This window comes from Mchenga conophoros, linkage group LG7, assembly GCF_057382185.1.
Source record: "Mchenga conophoros isolate Kocher_MC1m ecotype Shallow Benthic linkage group LG7, M_conophoros_male_GT1.1, whole genome shotgun sequence".
Classification (NCBI taxonomy): domain Eukaryota; kingdom Metazoa; phylum Chordata; class Actinopteri; order Cichliformes; family Cichlidae; genus Mchenga; species Mchenga conophoros.
Window position 1 is genome coordinate 48312931 of NC_140532.1, and position 19934 is coordinate 48332864.

Below are 19934 nucleotides of genomic sequence, written 5' to 3' on the forward strand. Positions count from 1 at the left end.
GAAAATAAGATTCTTTAATCCATATATCGGTCTTTTTTTAACACTAACAAACATAAGTTTGGACGTCTATTTAAACAAGGTGAGGCAGACAAGCTCAGAAAGACCTAGAAAAACAAGCATTAGTAAATCTAATATGATGTAAAATGCAGGTCTTTTAAGTGATAGCAAATCACTCGAGCTGCAGCATTACATTTAAGTTAGCATACATTCCTCCTCCTGGGTCACCTGTTTTCTCTTAGAAGCACATGTCACAGAGTGAGTGAAGATAAACCCAGCTGCTTTTCGTATTCATTTCAGGGCAGCACTGGCCGTCCCCTTTTAACTACAGCCAGCCTTCAGCTCAAAGCTCTCAAATCACCGGGGGCTGATATGAAAATAAACAATTTGTAGTTGAGCAGAAGATGCCTGGAAGCGCTGGCATGTTTAAGGGTACAGCCTAACCAACGACTTGCAATAAAGGACATTAGAGGCTTACTGCAGCTCAGCTGGGCAGGTAAAGTTCTTGGCATTTGTTGCTCAGTGAACCCACAAAGTAGTCACAGAGGTGTACTGTGATACTGTTCTATCTTGTAGCAGCAGCAATCTGTCGTTGACTCAAAGATGGTATTGTTTTCAGCTTGCGGTGCCATGGAAAGCCCCACTCCCTCCTTCTCTGTCCTGCACAACAAGACAAGGGTCAGTCTGTCTTTCCCTCTCCAGTGTGTTTTCAAGTCACTTCTCCTTCAGGAAAATATTGTGTAACCTTTGAACGTTGGCAGTGATCTTTTGAACCCAGTGGTCCCACCTACAGATGGATTATTCACAAGGATGTTAACAAAAATAAAGACAATACGTGAAAAGCAGTGCAAGACTGTGAAACTTTAAAATAATATCCACAGATATAATTAGTTACATACATCAGTTAGACGCGGCTGCTGAGCCAGGTCAGTCTCTGTTAAAGTATAATGAAATATCATTAAAATATACAAATCAGTCACCTATTACTGTATAGTAAACATCCGGACTATGATCTTCCTTTGGGAGGTGCCTATTATGGTTTAAAGCTGAAAAAGAACAAATGAAACATTCATAAAAGGATAATAAAAGTGCAGCTGTGATTATTTGTTTGTGGATGACATTTGGAAACATGAGCACAATACTACACATAATATTTTGATTTTGTATTTTTATGGAGGGCTGATTTACATAAACCTAAGTAAACAAGTACCTCAATGTTACTTTTCATGACTGAGTTCGAGTAGGTCTGCTAGCTCTATCTATCTATGCATTTAAAAGTAGGGAGCTGGAACTGAAGTGACAATGCACACTGCATAAATATCAATCAAAACATATTAAAATATAATAAATAAGAAGATATTTTAGTATTTTTGAGTTGTTTATCTTTTGTTATTGTGTGTCTGCATGTGTATATATGTGGGAATGTGAGTTTTTGTAATGTGTTTTACATGCCCAGGAACTGCACAAGGAAATTACCTGGCAGCTAAACGTGATACACTACATCTTTTCCTTTTATGTAATTAATGTATTTTGGTTCCTGAAAGAAATAAATGAACAGAAACAGAAACAACATTCCAGATCTCCTATTTAACATATCCTGAGTAACCCATCTAATACATAATTTTATTTATTTATTTATGTTATAAATTAAATTAAAGTTTTTACTAGCAGTATAAAATATTGTTAATACAATATCCGAGTATGTGCAGTAAATGTAAGGTGCGATAGGATTTATTTAAAAAGTGTATTTAATTTTTTTAAGTACAGTATTTCAAAATGATAGTCTTTTCAGTCTAGACAGGTCGCCTGGAAGAAAAGAAAAAAGAAAAGAGGAGCCTGTCTGAATGTGGCTGTGCGCTCTCTGGAGATACCTTGTCTTCTCGCCGCCTCCCTGTGCACCCTCCCCCTGTCTGCTGATATCTCAGCCCGGAGAGTTTTGAATCCACTCTGTGGCCTCAGTCGCCGCCATGCTGAGCTGAGAGAGAGAGCGTCAAGTCAAACTTTGTCACGCTGCCTCAACCCTCATCTCCGTACGCACCGGGAAACGTCCCACAGTGAGTACCTTTAAGTTCAGTGAAATGTTTAACCTGCGGCTATCTGCTCGGTGAAAGTAGCATCTGTGTTTTTTGTCCCCCTCTCTAAAACGCGGAGTGATTCAGGGCTGTAGCCTCGCGGCTCCGTACTCGTGCGTGCCGTCGCAGACTTCAAGCTCAGCTGCACTTGTTGCGCTGTAGCTGAAACCCCAACAGAGACAAAGGGAGGTGTGGAAAATGCATCGTTTTAGTGTTTTACTTCTAAGCCATTTTTTAAAACTCCAGCTTTCGGCTTTTACATTACTCTCTCTCGACGTTTCAGAGCAGAAAATAAGATGTTAGCAGCGGGCGGCTCTGGAGTCCATGCTGTCTTTTAATCGCAAAAACCCTCCTCTGTACTTCATTATCTCTTGTCCCCCAGCTCACACGCATTTTTTTAAAAGTATTAAACTGTTATTTTAAAATGCCAGTCTGGCACCTTAGAGGTCAGTCGAGGGTTTTCTACCCTTGGCATGCATAAATCAAGAGAGCGCTTTCACTGCAGCAACAAAAGCCCTTTATTGACAGCGCTGAAGCACACAGCCACGTAACCACAGTTTATATGAAGAGCACCCAAATGTCACCGAGTGAAATAAAGACCTGCAGCATGCACTCTGAGGCCTCTTGGGGGAGTTTTAGGAGTTCTCCAAGTTTCAGGGCATGTTGTACTACCAAGACTGGGGAGGGTCGGCAGTGACCTGCGCATGGGTTTCATCAGGAGAGCGTTTTCACCTGCATGCATGTCTAATCTTAGGTGGTGAGCAGGCTGCACTGAATAATAGGTTATGCTTTTTGTCTTCCTCCTCTCCACATTTGCCCTCTGACCTGGCAGTCCTGCATTTCTCTGTGACTGTTTTTGGTTCTTTGGTGATCCTCCCACGCCTGCTCTTGACCTTCTGTAAGCATGGAGGGAAGGATAGGGACAGGTGGCCTCTCAGACTCAAGTTCTTCTCCTGATGCCAGATGAAAGGACTGAAGGAAAACTAAAGAGGAACTTTAAAAAAATAATAATTGTTGTAATTATTGCCTTAATTATAAGTTAATCTTCCATTTTATGGGCTGGAGGAAAAAGTGTCTGTTCTGAAAACACCATGAAGAGTAGAAAATATGCATGCATGACAAGGTAGAACTAGACAATTTCAACATTTTGGCTCAAAAAAATAATAATTTTTTTTATCTTAGTCTCAACTTACTTTTTTATGTCTAAAAGAATCTATAGGTAACGCAGCAATTGTTAGCTGCAGACTTTAGTACAACAGAAGTTGTTATAAATTGCAGTATTTGTCTTACCTCAATACGTTAATGACTGAATGCCGATCATTTGAGTTATAAACCAGCCCTATGATATTACAATGATTATATACAAGGTTGGTTTACATTGCATAAGCGCTGAAGAATTTTGGAAAGTGCCAGCATCTTGTTTTCACAGCTTTGTTAGTGACTTTACCAGCCCCGCCTCTCTCTTCTCATCGTCCAGCATCGCAGCCTTCCCTGGCGGCTTCAATATGTAATTCTTCTGCCTCGTCGATTTTCATTCCAGAGGTCCTCGGAGGGTCACATTAGGCACGGGGGGCAGACACCCGGATCTTGTCAATATGATGGGCTAGCTGGCACCAAAGCACGCCAGAATCATGTCAGGCAGGGCCTTCAGGGGGGGTTCACAGAACTAGCCAGAACAGGATATTGCTGTGTGATCATTCACCAGCAGTAGACAAATCATTAAACCACTGGCTGCCTGCTGCTGAGCGGGTCAGACATTTCTGTCTGTCACTCTGACTTTCCCTTGGATTAGAGGTTTTAGTTGTGCTTTTTTTTTTAAGGTTTCTAGTGTTTCTTTCTGGGTTTGGAACATCTGCTGGAAAGAAAGGTTAATGTTGCAGAGTTAGTGTTTAGTCTAAAAGCAGTCTGGTTACAGTCATTTAAAAAAAACAACTCTTGTTTATCTCCCCGTACCAGATTAGGATGAGTGATTAGGTCATGTCTCTCTAATTGAAAGCACAGGATTCGCATGTGCTAAGTGAAATCACACAGGACACCGTTGCTTGTTAATGCTAACTGCACACAAACACGCAAACCTATCTTTAGAGTCCTTTAGGAAAGGCAATAATCAATTTAGAGCTGGTTGGGAAATCGGACATTGAGTCAGGAAGCGCTTGGCTGAATGAAAGTTTTGTTTTAAATCTGAACTTTCTGCAGAAATGTCACTTGTTATGGATGTCAGGCCTTATTTAGTTGGATGCCCTGTTTGGGTTTTCAGAACGAGCTCTCGCTGTTTTGCAGAGGAATTTGACAAAAAGTATTGAAATTGGTCCTTGCTGGAGCAGGTCCAGCATTTTTGTATAGGAAGCTTGCAGTAAGCACAAACACAGAGACAGACACACACTGTGTTTGTGTTCACATGCAAACACAACTATTCAGCCACCTTAAAGACAACACTTTTAGACGTGCCACCTTCCTTGGCATACCTGCACTGTATTTAGTATGAATTGAATAAAGTCTTAATGGCTTTTAAGGTGGCCTGAGCAATTAAGCCTTTATTATTTTTCCTTTCACTTGTCTACCAGCTCTTCTCCCTAAAAAGGCACAAAAGAATACCTGCAATTGATCTGGGCAGTGGCACCTTCCCCCTCCTGCTTTGGGAGGTTGGGGGAGTCACCGTAAAAAGGTGTTTTGTCTTTGATGCATAATCCTCATTGTTCTCCCCATCTCATTAACAATACAGTTTTCTTAAGGCAGACGAGAGCGTAAACATGATTCTTCCTTCTTTAAAGCTCAGTCCACACCTGCGTGGCGTTTGGCGTTCATACGTCGCCATTCAAGGAAATATGGGGGACGTGTGTGATGTATGGCTCATTGTTTTGGTCTTGCTGGAGTTAAAGGCTAGGGGTCAGTGGCCAGCTTGTGCTCCTCTGATGTTGAGGTGTGCTCGATGAAATGGACATCTGTGGCGGCCTCCCCCCCTCTTCCTTTGGAAACACCCAACCCCCCCTTCGTGGCACACCCTAGTATCCCTCAGGCTGGAATAATTTCCTTCTGGCTGCAGAGTAGCATCTGGTTCCACATCAGCAGCAGACAGTGGCATGTGTAGGCACTTTTATGTCTGCATGCATGGTACTGGCCATGCATAATGCACTGCTGCATTCCAGAGATCGTGTCACCATTGAATGGTGGTTTTGAGTCGGCGTAGGCGAAGGCAAACACTGGGTGTGAAACTGTGTTCTGTGTCTTTTGTTAAGCACGTTCTGAGAAAATATTCCAATAATAGTCCACACCCTTCAGGGTTTGGCTGCTGTAATGGTTTTCATTCGCCGCTATTGAAGATTGCAAGAGAGTTTAGTTGCAAGTTAGAAAGTGTGACAACCGTAATCGCGATAATGAAACTGTATACAGGAAAGCTGTGAAGATTCCCAAGGTGCTGGCCCCCGCAGCTATGACTGATAATGCTGAGAGAGCAGGAAGCTTAGTGATCCGGCGCTGTCATGCTATCGACAGCTTGTTTGATGTTTTGAAAAGGTTCCCAGCGTTGTGTTCCTGAGAGCAGGGAGCTGGGAGGTAATGGAGTTGGGAGACGACGCCTACATACAGTACATTCTGTCGCTGCGGAGAATATCACGGTGTGACACAGCTGACAAGAGGAGGGCATCTTTCATCTGAGATAAAGTAGTCGTTCTTTTGTCAAATGCTCAGCTGGGTTTGTTTAAAGAGGATAGTTTTTCTTTTGTCAGCCTGACGTCACTCAACGTTTGATAGTTCACTGACTGGATAAACAGGAAGAAGTCCCAGCTCCTCTTATTTATGTCCCCAGGATGCAAACTGTCTTCGCTGTTAACCTACGTGTGGAGTTTTTGTCGCCCGGGGCTGAATAAAGGAGTGCACCGGCTGAACCTGCAGTCCCCATTCACTCCTTAGAGAAGTGGGGGAAGAAAAAAAAAAGGGGGGGCTCCTCAACACTCGTCAACAATAGACACACTCCCACAGATGCACACACAGTCACTACCCTAACCTCCCCTTCCCCCATCTTCTCTCCCCTTACCCACCGCCCCCCACAAATTGTCCCCCTCCCCCTCCTCAGCGATTGTGTGCACTGAGGCTTTCCAGAGGCGCGATCTCAGGGCTCTCGCTCTCCGCCGGTGAGCAGTGTTTGACTGCTGCGACAGGGAGGAAAGGGAATACGAGCAGTTTCGCCTTACGCTCAGATGGAGACAGCCTGTCACTGGCATGTGCCAAAGTGAAATAGGTCTTGAATGCGAGCCCTGTCTCTCCAGCCTTTGCAGCATCTTGCGTTCCCTTTTTTTTCCTTCACCTTCAGTGTTGATCATGCTAGATGGAGAGAGAGAGAGAGACAGATTGCTCTTGACTGGTGAGCAGAGAGGGAGGAGGTGACAGGCTGGTTGTGCTGGATGACCAGATTTTATTATATTTTTTTTAACATCTGTCATGCAAACCTTTCACGACTGTACCAGTAATAACAGTGTGTCTGAGCCACGTTGGAAGAGCTTCTATACCTGCAGGATCTTCCCACTCAGATTATGGTAAGATTCACGTCGCACACAGCTCCGGCTGTATGCTGCCACCTAACAATGATAGATATCAACAGAATTTTATTTATTTATTTATTGTTTTGGCAATAGAAGATGCCTGTCAAAGCTTGCTCTGTAGGGTGGAGAGAGTGTCCAAAATGGTGCATGCTATTTTTACCCAAATCTCATATGTGAGGTAAATAATTCAATGTGCTGGGTGTGCTGGGGCATGCAGCAAGGGAGTTTCCACATTACCTTATTTCCTTTTTGGCTGTTCACTCTGGCTGTGTGAATTAATGGAGAAACAGAAAAGGACAGTATCTTATTTATGGAAATCGGTGTTTATTGGCAGACGTGGAAAGTGTTCGTCTTCTTACAAGCTGTTCATAAATCTCCCCCCAGGTTGGATATTTAAATTTTCCTGTAGCTTGCCACAAGTTGGTCTCCTTATCTGGGTATGAAATCCTTGTAGAAACAATGCTGGGTTTTGCTCAATTTAATGTTAATTTGTTTAGACTGCAGGTGGATCACACGTCTTCTCACTTCACTTCAAAGCGTGTCGTTCTTCTAGCTCTGAGCAGGTCCTCTTTCTGCTTTGCATGTGTGGAAACCACCGGTCTTTTGGCATTCGTGTCACTTATTTATGTTTTTATTTATTTCCCTCACCACTAGCTGCTTAAATCTAGCAGCACAGTTACCGAGCCAGGATCGAGGCACTGCATCATTGTTTGCACGAGGAGAAGGCGGTTTAATTTGGGGCTCTGGGTAAGGAACTCCTCGCTTTTGCAGGAAAACACCAAATGGGTCCAGCACCACAGTGGGCACGAGGTAGTTTCATACTTGAGTGTCTGCCACATTGTGCAAAACTGTGGCCTCTTGCATATTTGGAAAAGTCCAGTGTTGTAAGAAAATGTTATTTTGGAAATACTGGAAGGAAAGCTGACGTTAGATTTATCCTGGTGTCATGGATGAGTTCAGAATTATCAGCGACAACTCTGTTTGTTCTGGAGTCTATTTATCCTTTTTGGAAATAATTTCAACAACAATAACAACAGCATCTGAGGGAGCAGAGGAAATGGCCTCTAAATCGATTACCATCAATTACTTGGTTGTATACAGACAATGCACAAGATGGACTGAAGTTCAGTGAACATCTGTATGAGTGATGAAGGAAATCAATGCATCAGAGAGGGAAAAAGATGGGTGGCAGATGTAAAGTTTAGAGTTCAGGATGGAGGTGAAGAGTAGCTGTTTGCATAGATAAAAGGAGCAGGAAAAGCCACTGTCCACTCACTGACTGGCTGCTACTGGTGCCTCTGGGCTTGAGGCTGATTTACGATTGGATTGGGTGGGGCAGAGACCTTACCTTCACCCCCCCTCATGCACATTTAGCTGCATATGAATTGGTATTTAATGTTTATCTGCTTACAGGAGCTAAGTCCCACTCCTGCAGGTTGTAATCTGTGTCACGTTAACACATAACTGAGTATAATCTATAAATCTGATGTGCTGCTATCATAATCTTTTAAGGTCAGATAAGCTGAGGAGCTAATGCCAGGTTTGGAGATGGAGCATCAGCCAGCGGGACACAGACAGGATACGCCTCATCTGATCAGCTTATTAAACTTTCAGATTCAGAATCCTGGCAGCAAAGTTAATCTGCTGATTTATGATTTATGTGCATATGTAAATGTGCATCATTAGAGGGGCATTATCTAAACATTTTTTTCAATAGATTTGTATGGTATTTTTTAACACCTTGTTGATAATTATCTTTTGACCTTTTCATAAGGATGATTGATGAATTATTCATCCTTTGATCCTGGATTATAACCAGCCCCACTGATTCATAGTGTCTGTTCACTACCCGGTGGGCTCCTTGGTGCACTCTATTTATGCTAGCTAGCTGGCTGGTTGGCTGCTTTGGTAGCTATGGAAACAGTAAAGCTGAACAGACCAGGCCTTGCTTGGCTAATTGTGAGCAGGTCAAGTGTGTCTGCAAAAGTCAGATGTTCCCCAGCACGGACTACATGTAAGATGGTTTTTGGGGTTTAAAAAAATTTTCTCCACAAAATTTTTGTCTTTTGGAGCCAAAGATGTGCTGAACTTTTTCACCCAAGAGAAACTGAGATGCCTGTTAATATTCTGAAGATGTCATTGGTCAAAAATGCATAGCTGTGTCTTTAAATTACATAATTTTGCTACATCTGAAATGGATGGCAGTTCTTTTTTTTTTTTAATTGACTGTTAAAACACATCTTACATTTGAATACATTTCTGAAATGGTGACTATATATGGTGTCACCCATTGAATTACTGTTACTGAATTACTATTATAAAGGTTAGCAGTTGTCAGTTTTGTTTTGTTTTTTATTGAGATAAGTGACCAAACCAAGTCAAAGTGTTAAGCTAGCTGTTATTCAATGCCTATATAAATACAAAGTGGAAACTAGAGTTAAGGCTGTAGCTCATCTGTTTAAAGGTTTATTGGATTGTGCATTTAGAGACATTCGTCTGCATGCCTTGATTGTAATCAGTAGTACTCATGAGGTACTGCTGACTTCCTATCAGCTTGAAGCAATCTGGCAGTTCTCCTCTGACCTCTGGCATCAACAAATGAACAACAGTGCCGGATTCAAGTTCACTAAAATCACCTTCTCATGCAGCAAGTTATCTTGCCCATGTCGGCATGCCAATTTAAAATAAATATAAAAAGAAAATCAACTATAGTATGTTTGTTGTGGGTGTGAAATGATTACGATAGACCAAAACAGCATTTTTATAAACATGTCTATTTCTGGTGTAATGTCAGATATTTTATCTTGGGAGTCTACAAGGATCAACTTGCTTGGAGTCACCCCCAAGTGGTCATTTGAGGAACTGCAGTTTTTTTTGGCATTGGCTTTATTTTTTCAGTCCCGTTGTGACGCGTGTTCTGCTATTATTTACATGCAGAAGAGTGAAAGCGGGTACCCGATTGTTTTTCTCATTTCCGATGATTTACTCTAACCCAATGTTGTTGTTGTTTTTTTTTAACCTCTCTTGTAGACGTGTACTGCGACCTTAGCCCCGGGCGTCTCGCTCAACCGTTTCAGCTGTGTGAAGGAACGTGAAAAGAAGATTTAATGAATCAGTATTCGCTAGCCGACGTGATGACGGACAAGTAAGTGACTTATTGTTATTTCTCTGGAGAGCACGTTCATGTGTAGGCGTGCAAAGAGCTCACAGTAATCAGGCGTTTTGTTTGAGTGAGAAGTAACCAGATGATGCTTGTTCTTGTGGTTATTTTGCTTTGCACCAGCTTGTAGGCATTCCTGTAAGTGTGTTAACCGTGCAGAATTCAAGGAGGAATGGGTTCAGATAGCGCAGAGAGATGTTTGATGTGGTTTACGGTAAGCAGTGTTGGTAAAAAGACAGTCTGCTTGGCCCCTGTAGATGTATGTCATTTGCATCGGGGGCTGATTTGCATTTTCGTTCGCTGTGCTGGTATGTTGCTGTTGCTGCTAGCAGCTCTTTATTTCCCTCACAAAACACAGTCGTTTAAAGGGTTTTCAACCTTTTTCATGCTGCCTCTTCTTTTGCTTATTCTTTGTGTTCTTCATTTTGTTTCCCTTCCCCCTTTTCATTTTGCAGGTTTCTATCTATACTTGTCTGTCTCCTTTTTGTCTCTTTTGTCCACTTGGCCTTTGCTTCTCACTCCAGTGTTTGTTGGATTTGATCTGCAGAGATCTATAGAGAATTTGGGTGCAGTAGGAAAAATAATCTGCTGTCAGCAATCATTATAGGCGGAATAAGTGGTGCAGGTCAGTCAGCTGAAAGGGATGCGCACAAAAACTGCATAAAATAGGTCAAACAAGGCCCAAACTATTATGTGCTCGAGTTTACCAATTTCTCTTTCTGTTTTATAAAGCGACAGAGGGTTATATGCACAGAGTACAGTTGATAAGATTATGTTGTTAGCTGTGGGTCAGCAACTCCAGCATCTCTCCACTTATTGCTAATGCACCTGTTAACCCTTTTGAAAGTGCAACAGGAAAAGGGAGGGGTGGATCTGGTGAATCACGCTGTCTTTATATGAAGCAGGCCTTCGGGTGTCTTCCCTGGTTAACACTGGCGCTCTGTAATGTCAGCTTAAAATATGCATTTAGTTTAGTAAATCCAAATAATCCTATATTTGCCCAGAAGGGAATTTCCCTTGCAAATTAGAAGGTTCCCTCAAGGATGCATTGCAATTTTTGCCGAGCCAGACGTTTTTATAATGATTTGGATGCGGTATAAAGAAGAGAAGATATTCTTGGAAACTTTATTTTGAAAACAAGACGTGGCAGAGTTTTTATTAAGCCTCTGCTGCACGGAATCAATTGTAGCGAGGAACGGGGAGTTTCTAAGTAAGAGATGATGATATTGACAAGCTGGATGAAAGGTATCCCAGCAACCAGAAAGTGGTGGTGGTGGGAGGGTAGCTTATTGTGTGCTAGATGCTCGCCCGTGTTGTAGGATGATTGTTTGACTGGGATGAATGATAAATGTTATGTTGAAAGGAAGTGAGGGGAAAAGTTGGAGGACGTGCCCCCCGATGGTGACGGCGAACAAAGCCTCCCTCAACATGGGTCTACTTAAGATTCACACAAAGGCAGAAGAAGATGGCCACTTATTTTCTCTCCAACACACACACACACACACACACACACACACACACACACACACACACACACACACACACACACTTTTTTTTTCTTAGTTCACTCATGAGCAAACATTTACACATAGCTGGATACCAGTGGACATTCCTGCAGATGTGTGCATTCCACTTGGTATTCCCAAAGTCAAGCTGGCCTCTGGAAACGTGTTTTTTGGATTATTTATAATTTTCTGGCATTTGTTTAATCGAAGAGCTGATCTATGTTTTCCAATCAGATTTTCTGCTTGAGTCAGAAGCTGATTATCCACCTGTACATTTGCTCTAGTATCCTCAGACACGAACATGTTTCAGTTGCTGGATTTTCCTTTGGTACCAGGATGCTCTGGGATGAGGAAAGGTTCTAAAGCCAGATTTGCTCCCTGGTGCTTGGAGGCATTTTTTTTTTTCCTGGTTAAATTCAAGCCTGCATAATCCCTTACAACACACTGTTTTGTGTGTGTGTGTGTGTGTGTGTGTGTGTGTGTGTGTGTGTGCTAAAGTCTAGAGTCTATGTTCTGTTCACTCTGTGTATATTGAGTAAACAGGAATTTCACCTATTTTCTTTTCCCTCTTAAAAGAGTTGCATCAGGGTTGAACATATTACATCACATAGGAAGGACAAAGAGAAGCACAGTGCCTCAAACACACTCCGATACAGACAGAAGTGCGCTGAGTGTAAGCTCTTCATTGGGAATTGCATCTCCATCTGGTGCCTCTGGTCTTTAAGGAAAATGGGGACAGCAAGATAAAAAAAAAAAAAAAAAGCATTGTTCCTTAAGCCCTCAAACCATACTATCCGCTTTCTTTATGTAACTGTTCCTGTCTTGTTTTCCATAAGGAGATTCCTCCTACTCATTTTTCCTTGCCCTTCGCATCTGTTCTCTTCCCTTTCTACAACCACTGTGTGAATTTGCTCTCTCTCTCTTAGCAAAGCCATTTTTCCCTCTCTCCCTCTGTTGCTACCATTTTCCTTCCATCCCCCACCTGTGGTGGTGTTTGCTGACAGCCTTGTCAGAAACTTTGGATGTTTATAGATGGACAGTAATGGTAGCTGCACAGTGTGCATGTGCACGAGGTTGACACATGCACATTGACAGTGTGGTGTCTATTTATGCGCTTTGCTTATCTGTGTCTAGGCCCCATGTGTGTAATCATGTCAGTCTCAGGGGAGTGAGGATGCAAGCTGGTTATATGCTTAATGGCTGCTTACAGTAAAAACCACAGTGGCACCAGAAATGTGCTAAATGTTGCAGCCTTGTGAGTAAAGATATTTAAGGGCACACCACTCTGCAATTTGACTTCTTTATTGGATATTTATTATTAAATGTTTTCTAGTTTCCTCCAGCCACCTGAATAAAACAGGGGATAATACTGGTCTTTGCTTGTGGAAGTTTGTGCACAATTCGATGAAGTTCAGAAGAAGAATCCTGATGACTTAAAAAAATGGCCAGACCTTCCGTCCAGGGTGACATTTGTGGGTTTGAGGAAATTGTTTCAACAACTGTGGGATGAACTGACAATAAATTTGCGCAGAAATTTGTTTCCTTTTCAGGATGAACAGTTGCCAATTTAATGATCCCTTCATTTTTCCTTTTTGCCCACCAGTTGGATTTATCACATACTTCAAAACTAATAACACTTCCATCAGCTGCACTTTGTGGTAATTGCAAATGTTAGCAGAAAAACATACCAAACTGCTCGGAATAAGCATTTTTACCTTGGGAAATATGTTAGCATGTGGAAAGGAGCTATTCAGAGTAGCTTTGTGCCAAACCTGTGTGTAACCTAATAAACTTTGTTTGATGACTCACCAAAAGCCACTTGCATGACTGGAGAGTTACTGTGTACTTTTATGAATGGGAACCAAAGCTGATAAGGCATGCCATAGACATCTGAGATACTTAAAATACAACTTTGGGTTTGGCTTGAACTTTTTACTCGTTGAACTTCTTGCCAGTTTAAACTTTTATGACACATGCACTATGTGGGGGGAGAAAAAAAAGCTACTGGGCCACATTACACCTACAGGAGCTGCTCAGCCATAGAAAGCCATTGCATGAAGATCCCGGTGCACAGATTTTTTGCCAATGTTAATGAGTCTAACAGAGCACGGGCAGTTTTTACACACTTGGCAAACCTCATTCTGTATCTTTTGCACAATCTGACAATTCATGGCTTTTGAAATTCTTCCACAGACAGTTGATTGTGTAATAACTAGAAGGGAAGAAATTTTGCAAACTGACTTGTTGCGATGATGGCATCCCATTACAGTATCGCGCTCAAGTCTGTTGAGCTCTTGACAACTACCTTTTCTTTCACAAATGTTTGTAAAGATAGACTGCATGGCTAAGTGTATGATTATTATTTTTTTATACACCAGTGGGAGTGGGACTGAAAATGTCTAAATTCAAAGATTAAGCCATTTGGCCCAGTACTTTTGTCCATATAGTGTAATCTGAGAGTTCATCCAGGAAGTATTTGTTTCAAAGTTCCTGAATTCATTACTGTTACCAAACGGGGAGAGAGATCTTGACAAGACGTTCCAACAGTAGTTCAAACTGAGAAAATCGGGTGTCACAGAAGAGTGGGGTCAGTATGTTTACCATTAGCTGAGTTCCTGAAGTAGGGCTACTAAAGCGTTTGCTCTGGCTGGAAGAGTCTTCAAAAGGACACTTTAGCCCCATCCTCATTCAAGTCCACTCATCAATTTAAAAACCCTGACATTTCCATTTCCTCTCCGTCCGTTCTCCAGACCGCTGTGTCACCAAGGGCATGTTTCGGGGCACTGGCTCGGCTTGCGCCCAGTCTCAACATCCTGAATTGAGACATGTGAAGGCGTGGTGTCAGTTGTGTCATTGAGGTTTGTGGGTGCACGGTTTAAAAACTTTGTATCAGCTGTCACAGGGTTTTGTGGGAGCAGAGGAAAGCCAAGTCAAAGCGCTTCCTGAAGATGTCGAGGGGGATGCACCCTTTGGCCTTCGGCTCATCAATCTTGCGTCTGTCATCTATTCCCAGTTCTCCATTGATGCTGTCAGAGAGTCAGGGAGACGATGCAGCGCTCGTTTGTATACAAGCTTTTTTCTGTTTGGTGGTCTCGTAGTGAAAATTAGTTAAGAGTGGAAGAAGAGGAGAGAAATTTCTACTTGAGGAAAAAAATGTGTCAAGCAGACTAAATTTTGCCCGACCTATCCCACCCCATTGCAGAATACTGTGGTCTCCTCTTTAACAAATATCAAACCCAGAAAGAGCAATAATATGTTGGCAATGCTCGTGCAAATCTAAAGCTTTATTTATGCGATCAGAGAACTAGCCATGCTTGTAGTCGTCACTGCTTAACATAATCAGATTATTCTTTTATACAGTAGTGTAGGGGGCCTCCATTATAGTAACTTACCAGGCAAATGCTAATGAATCTGCATATTTGGGTTGATTTAGCTGACCTGGATTCATTCGAGGGGAACATTTATCTCCTTGTTCTGAGATAGTTTGGGACTTCTCCAGCAACAATGTCCATTCAGCTTTAGTCTTTTTTTCCCCTTGTTGTGTTGTCGATATTTTCTTGCGTTTTTTTTCTGAAGAGAAATTTGATTCTTTTTAAGAACCTGTTGAAACGGACCCAGAGGCACATATTGAACTCTAGTCAAAGCAAGTGAAACTCTAAGCCGAGTTTAGAGGACTGTGTGAATAAAGCTGGTCTACTCGTGTAGGAAGAATTAATTCAGCCTGTTTTCATTTTGCTCAGAGAAGCGGTGCGAGGGAACCGACTGGAAAGTGTTGTGAATGGAGGCCCACCCATCTGTTTCAGGGACAATAAGAAGATTTCTACTTTCATTCTTTAGACTAAAAAAATCGTATTTTTATGCACTAAAAAATAAAAGGGAAATAATTTTCCACCTGGCTGCATATTATTCCCTAATGTCTGTGTTATCTTTATGTTTCGTTAGTGATGCACAACACCAGGGCTGAGACTGTGCGAAACTTCATAAGCTCTTTAAAAAATATCAGCTCAGGGTTTTTCCTCATGAATACTTTTCTACAGTTCTTTCAACTGTGGAGTTTCACTGTTTGCTACTTTGACTGTTCTTTCTAGTGGTTTAGAGGATACTTGATGTACTTTTTAAAGTACTGACCAGGATTTTAGTAACGTTTGAAACAATCTGATGCACTGAGTGGCAGCACAACAAACAGCTACGCAGTCCAGAGGAAGCAGATGGGTTAAGAATTTAGCTTTTAATAAGAAGTTCACGAAGTAGACAGTGAAGCATAACCAAAAGGTTGACCTTTAGTGTACATTTACTGCTCCTAGAATTCTATTTAAAGTACTGTGCAAAAGTCTTAAGGCACTCATGTTTTAATATATTCTAGTAAAACAGATTAGGCAAGCTTTCTTCAAGTTTCTTTTAACTTTCTTCAGGAACAATTCCCCAGGTTTCTGGAAGGATATTCCAAAGCTCTTCCACAAACTGTTCTTTGCTGGATTTTTTTCCCTATTTCTTAAGGACGTGGCTTTCAGATACTGTTCATCTGCTGCAGATAGTGTGACTTAATTTTTTTATTTTTATGTGTGTAGCTTTGTGGCCTGTCACTTCTTGCTTGTTCAGTTTCCTCAGATTCGTTCAAAGGTTGCACACCAAGAAAAGTACCTCGTCTTTGGCATTTTTCTCAGCTCTAACTGAAGATGACGTGCTTTTTGTAACAGGCTGCTGGTAACAAAGTGCCTGAAGATTCCTAAATTGTCATGTGTAGAGACAACACTGGTTCTTTGAGTTAGGTGCCTTTTTTATGCTTGAGTGATTCAGAGGTCAGTGTTAAGTGGCTTAACAAACAAAAAACATTCCTTGAAAGTGCTGCGATACAAGGACTCGTCTGAAAATGAGGGGAAAAAGCAGCCAGTGTCCAAAGACAAAATCAATCAATCAAAGACAAAATCTGGCTTCTTGGAAGGAAAATTTAAAAAAACAAACAAACATAAAACAAGGGTGGCTCAAGACTTTTGCACAGTCCTGTACACATTTATTGTCAGATTAAGGTGTTTTAACTGTGAACCTCTGTCTTTCTTTAATTCACAGAATTAATACCATTCCCAAGAGCCTCTACTGAGCTTTACAGTTCAGTGTTAACATGCTAAGCTAAGAAAATGGCCATTGTCATTGTATGGCATTGTAGCATTTACCTCAAAGCACTGCTATGGCAAAATACAGCCTGAAAGCTGTGGACTTAAATTTCTTTACTAAAACTTATGAAATTAAAGGAACAGATTTAATTTAGCGTTTTGTCTGATGCAGAATTAAACATTTTTGTCGTTTTATTAAAGTGATGATTCTTTAGAAATTATGCAGAACAGAAGTTATAAGGTTTTGAGGCTTGGCCGTGACGGATGAGATTAGCACACACAAAGCAAATAAAATTCAGTGTGGAAGAGCAAATACTTCTTTATTTACATGTGGTTGTTTGACATGCAAGGCTGGAAAGGAAGTGGAACCTTAGCTGAGGTTAATGGTCATAACTGGCCGCTCACTATTGGTTCTAATATGATATCACCATGATAATACAGTCTTTGTGGATATTTAAGTTGTTATATAATTGTTTTGTCTTTTTAAAAAATGATTATCCACACACGTGCGTGTGCGTGCGTGCGTGCGTGCGTGCGTGTGTGTGCGTGCGTGTGCGTGCGTGTGCGTGCGCGCGTGTGTGCGTGTGTGTGTGGCTATTGCTTCATCTTTCTATAAATGTTATTTACTGTCATTCTGAATATACAACATGGTTTGCATTGAATCATCACTATATCTGTGTCACCATGGTCTAAAAAAAAAAAAAAGACCTAGCCACATTGAACCTTCTTCCTCTTGTAGGCTCTCACACACTACATGAATGTCATGTCTGATCTCTCTGTCTTCTTCCCCCCCTCCCTAGCTTGAGAATTTTATAATTCTCTCCGGAGGAAGAGCGTCGCATCCTTTAAGGATTCACAGGTCAGAAACTCAACTCCTCTCCCTCCTTCCCCTCCCTGTTTGCTGTGCAGACCAACACTGCACTGCTCGCTGGCTTGCAGGCTTCAACACGAATGCTGCATGCTTCTCCAACCTTCTCCAACCCCCTTCCCCTGTAACCACTTTGGGGCTTTACTGTTTTTTGGTGTGTGTGTGTGTGTGTGTGTGCGCGCGTTTCCCTTGCATGATCTCACTTGGACAGCCTGATTCTGATTTGAATCCTTTTGTTTTTGCAACTTCCTTTTTTCCCCCACCCATCATTCCCTTGTGCTTTCCTCTATGAGATTCGGTGTTTCTTTGCTTTTCCAGTCGTGATTCTTCTGTTCTGCGTCTGCTTGGAAGCAAGTTATCGGTCTGCGTTGCCTTAATTACTGTTATCTAATGATGCATGTAGTGACGGGTATTGTGTACACATGCAACTAGCTTTTCACTCTGGCTTTACTCAGGCCCCCCCAGACAGCAATTGTCCAGTCACAGCTTAGCTACCGTAACTAGGCACGGCAGGTCTGTCAAGCTTTGAATTTCTCCATATGCCAAAGTGGTGTCCGGGTGGCTGAAGATAGACAGAAACTTGGCACCTGAAAGCGTTTGGAGGGTGGTGTCTTTTTATCAACTTTCTGAAACTTGAACAGGAGAGCAGAAGTGTTGTTTTGGTGCTCTGCATGTTTAAATGCTAGCGTGCCCAGCTTCACTACCTTTCTAAGCAACTTTCAAAGCTGTGTTGAGCTTGTGGGGTTACGGTTTGCAAGAGCAGCAGAATCACCAAATGGGATAGAAGATGCAGGTATACTAAAATTAGTAGCCATAGCGTCTTTTTTTCTCGTCTCAAAACCAGTAAAGCAAGAATAAACTCTTCTTTTGTTACTTACAGACCCGTAAGTAATTGTTTGAGCTAAAACGTGTTCATTTATAATCTGAGACCAAAGCTAAAAAGAAGTAGTTCATTTTTTTTTCTTTTTAATTTTCATGAAATTAAATGTTTCTTTCTCTTGAAAAATTCCTCACTCAGTGTTCGTTCGTTCTGCTCGTCCCTGCTCCACCTGCAGTGGTTGCAGACTCGACAGACTGTTTGAAAACCACTTCCCTTAAGAAACTGCTAAATGTGAGAGTGAATGTTTGAACCACAATCGCCGCAATTTCATCTCGGCTCTAAAACGTACACAAAATACACAAAGTTAGCGTTCCAGGTAGGGAGGCCTGACGAGATAAAGTCTGAAAACATCAGCTGGCAGCATGGAGTGAAGTCACAGGAGCCTCGCTCCCAGCAAACTGTCAGTACAGGATGCGTCGCTCAGCCACACTCGATTATGAAAAGAATCCGAACACCTGTGGGATGTTTGCTTTTCCCCCTCAGCAGCTCGAGGCCTATCAACATAATGCAGTTTCCAGCCGCAGCCATCAGCCCGCACCTCTTTCAGCTGTTGTGATCAACACCAAAAGTGCTTAACAGAAATAGGACTGATTAGCAAAGTGTTGACAAATGTTCCGCTCACCAAAGACATGCATTAAAATGGTAGTTTATTCCTGTAGAGGTAGTTTTAAATCAGCTGTGATCTATTACCGAATTTGTAGTGTTACAATCCATTTTGGCTGGTGAAAACATTCGTTTTTGTGGGGGGGTGTTGTTTCTTAAATCCTGTCCTGTTCGGCAGCTTTTTGCTATCAGAATTATGATCTGAATGCACTGTTGTGCCAAACACACTGCTTTTCCGAAATGAGCTCTGTAGGCTCCTCTTGTTCATGTTTCTTTTATACATTTATTTATTATTGTTATTTCAGTTATTATGTTATATGTATACTTTAGATAGGACAACAGTCACATGATAAAACTATCTACAGTGTGCATAAGGCCAGGGGGCGTATGGCGGTCGGTTGAATATTTAAACATTTGTTATAATTAAAGTCAGCTGGTGACAAATGGACCTTTTGTATTGGATTTATTTTTAATCTGCTACTTTCACTGTAAACTGTGTATGCGCCACTTGTGAGAAGTGAACACTTGACCTAATTCTGCAGGCCAGATCACGAGAAATTGGTGTGAGAGGAGTTTGAAGTTTTTCTCTTGGCTCCGTGTTTATCCCTCTCCGAGTGCTGCGAAGGAAACGGTGAAATTAGTGTTTTATGTACTGGTTTGCCAAGTTCAGGAGGACACACTGTTAGTGTTGTGGCATCCTGTGGGCGATGGGATGAGTTTTCACACAGCACTCCAAAGGAGGGTTTTGTCTATGCCGGGCCAAAATTACCACCGTGAAATCAGTGCCTGCTGAAGAGTGCTTTGAGAGAGAGGCAGAAGAGAAAGGGGTCCTCTTTAAAGGCGGAAGAAAATATAGCAAGGTTTCAGTGATGTTTACAGCTAATTTTGAATGTTCCTTGACTGGTGGGAAACTGCAATTTGGAAGATTGTTTGTTTGTTTTGGATTTACCTTATTGCACTCTTTAACCACTTAACAGAAAAAGTCATTAACATGTTGGCTAACATTAGCTGATTTAAAATCCAGCTGCAGAGAAGTATCCCACTCTGGGTGCTGTTTTAAAAAGGTGGGGTTTTTTGTTTGTTTCTTTTAAACTACAACCAATGCAACTACCATTCACGAGCTTGGGACCTTCAGCTGGGCTTCCCAAAATAGTCTCACAGTATGTGCCCCATCACAGCAGCCTCAAGGAAATTACATCA

At 41.8% G+C, this 19934-nt stretch overlaps 1 protein-coding gene across 5 annotated transcripts in view; it reads left to right on the top strand.

Moving 5' to 3' along the window:
- The first annotated feature begins 1946 nt into the window (after nt 1–1946).
- sema4d (sema domain, immunoglobulin domain (Ig), transmembrane domain (TM) and short cytoplasmic domain, (semaphorin) 4D) overlaps nt 1947–19934 on the top strand; it is a 43097-nt gene continuing 25109 nt past the window's right edge. For 2 of the 5 annotated variants that reach the window (XM_085279799.1, XM_085279800.1), the window contains exons 1-2: nt 6195–6601; nt 9638–9752. In XM_085279799.1, coding sequence (XP_085135925.1) covers nt 9715–9752 — 38 coding nt within the window. In that variant the 5' untranslated portion in view covers nt 6195–6601; nt 9638–9714. Of the gene's footprint in view, nt 2052–6193; nt 6602–9637; nt 9753–17183; nt 17243–19934 lie in introns of those variants that run through there. The other 3 variants (XM_085279802.1, XM_085279801.1, XM_085279803.1) reach the window with 3 other exon arrangements.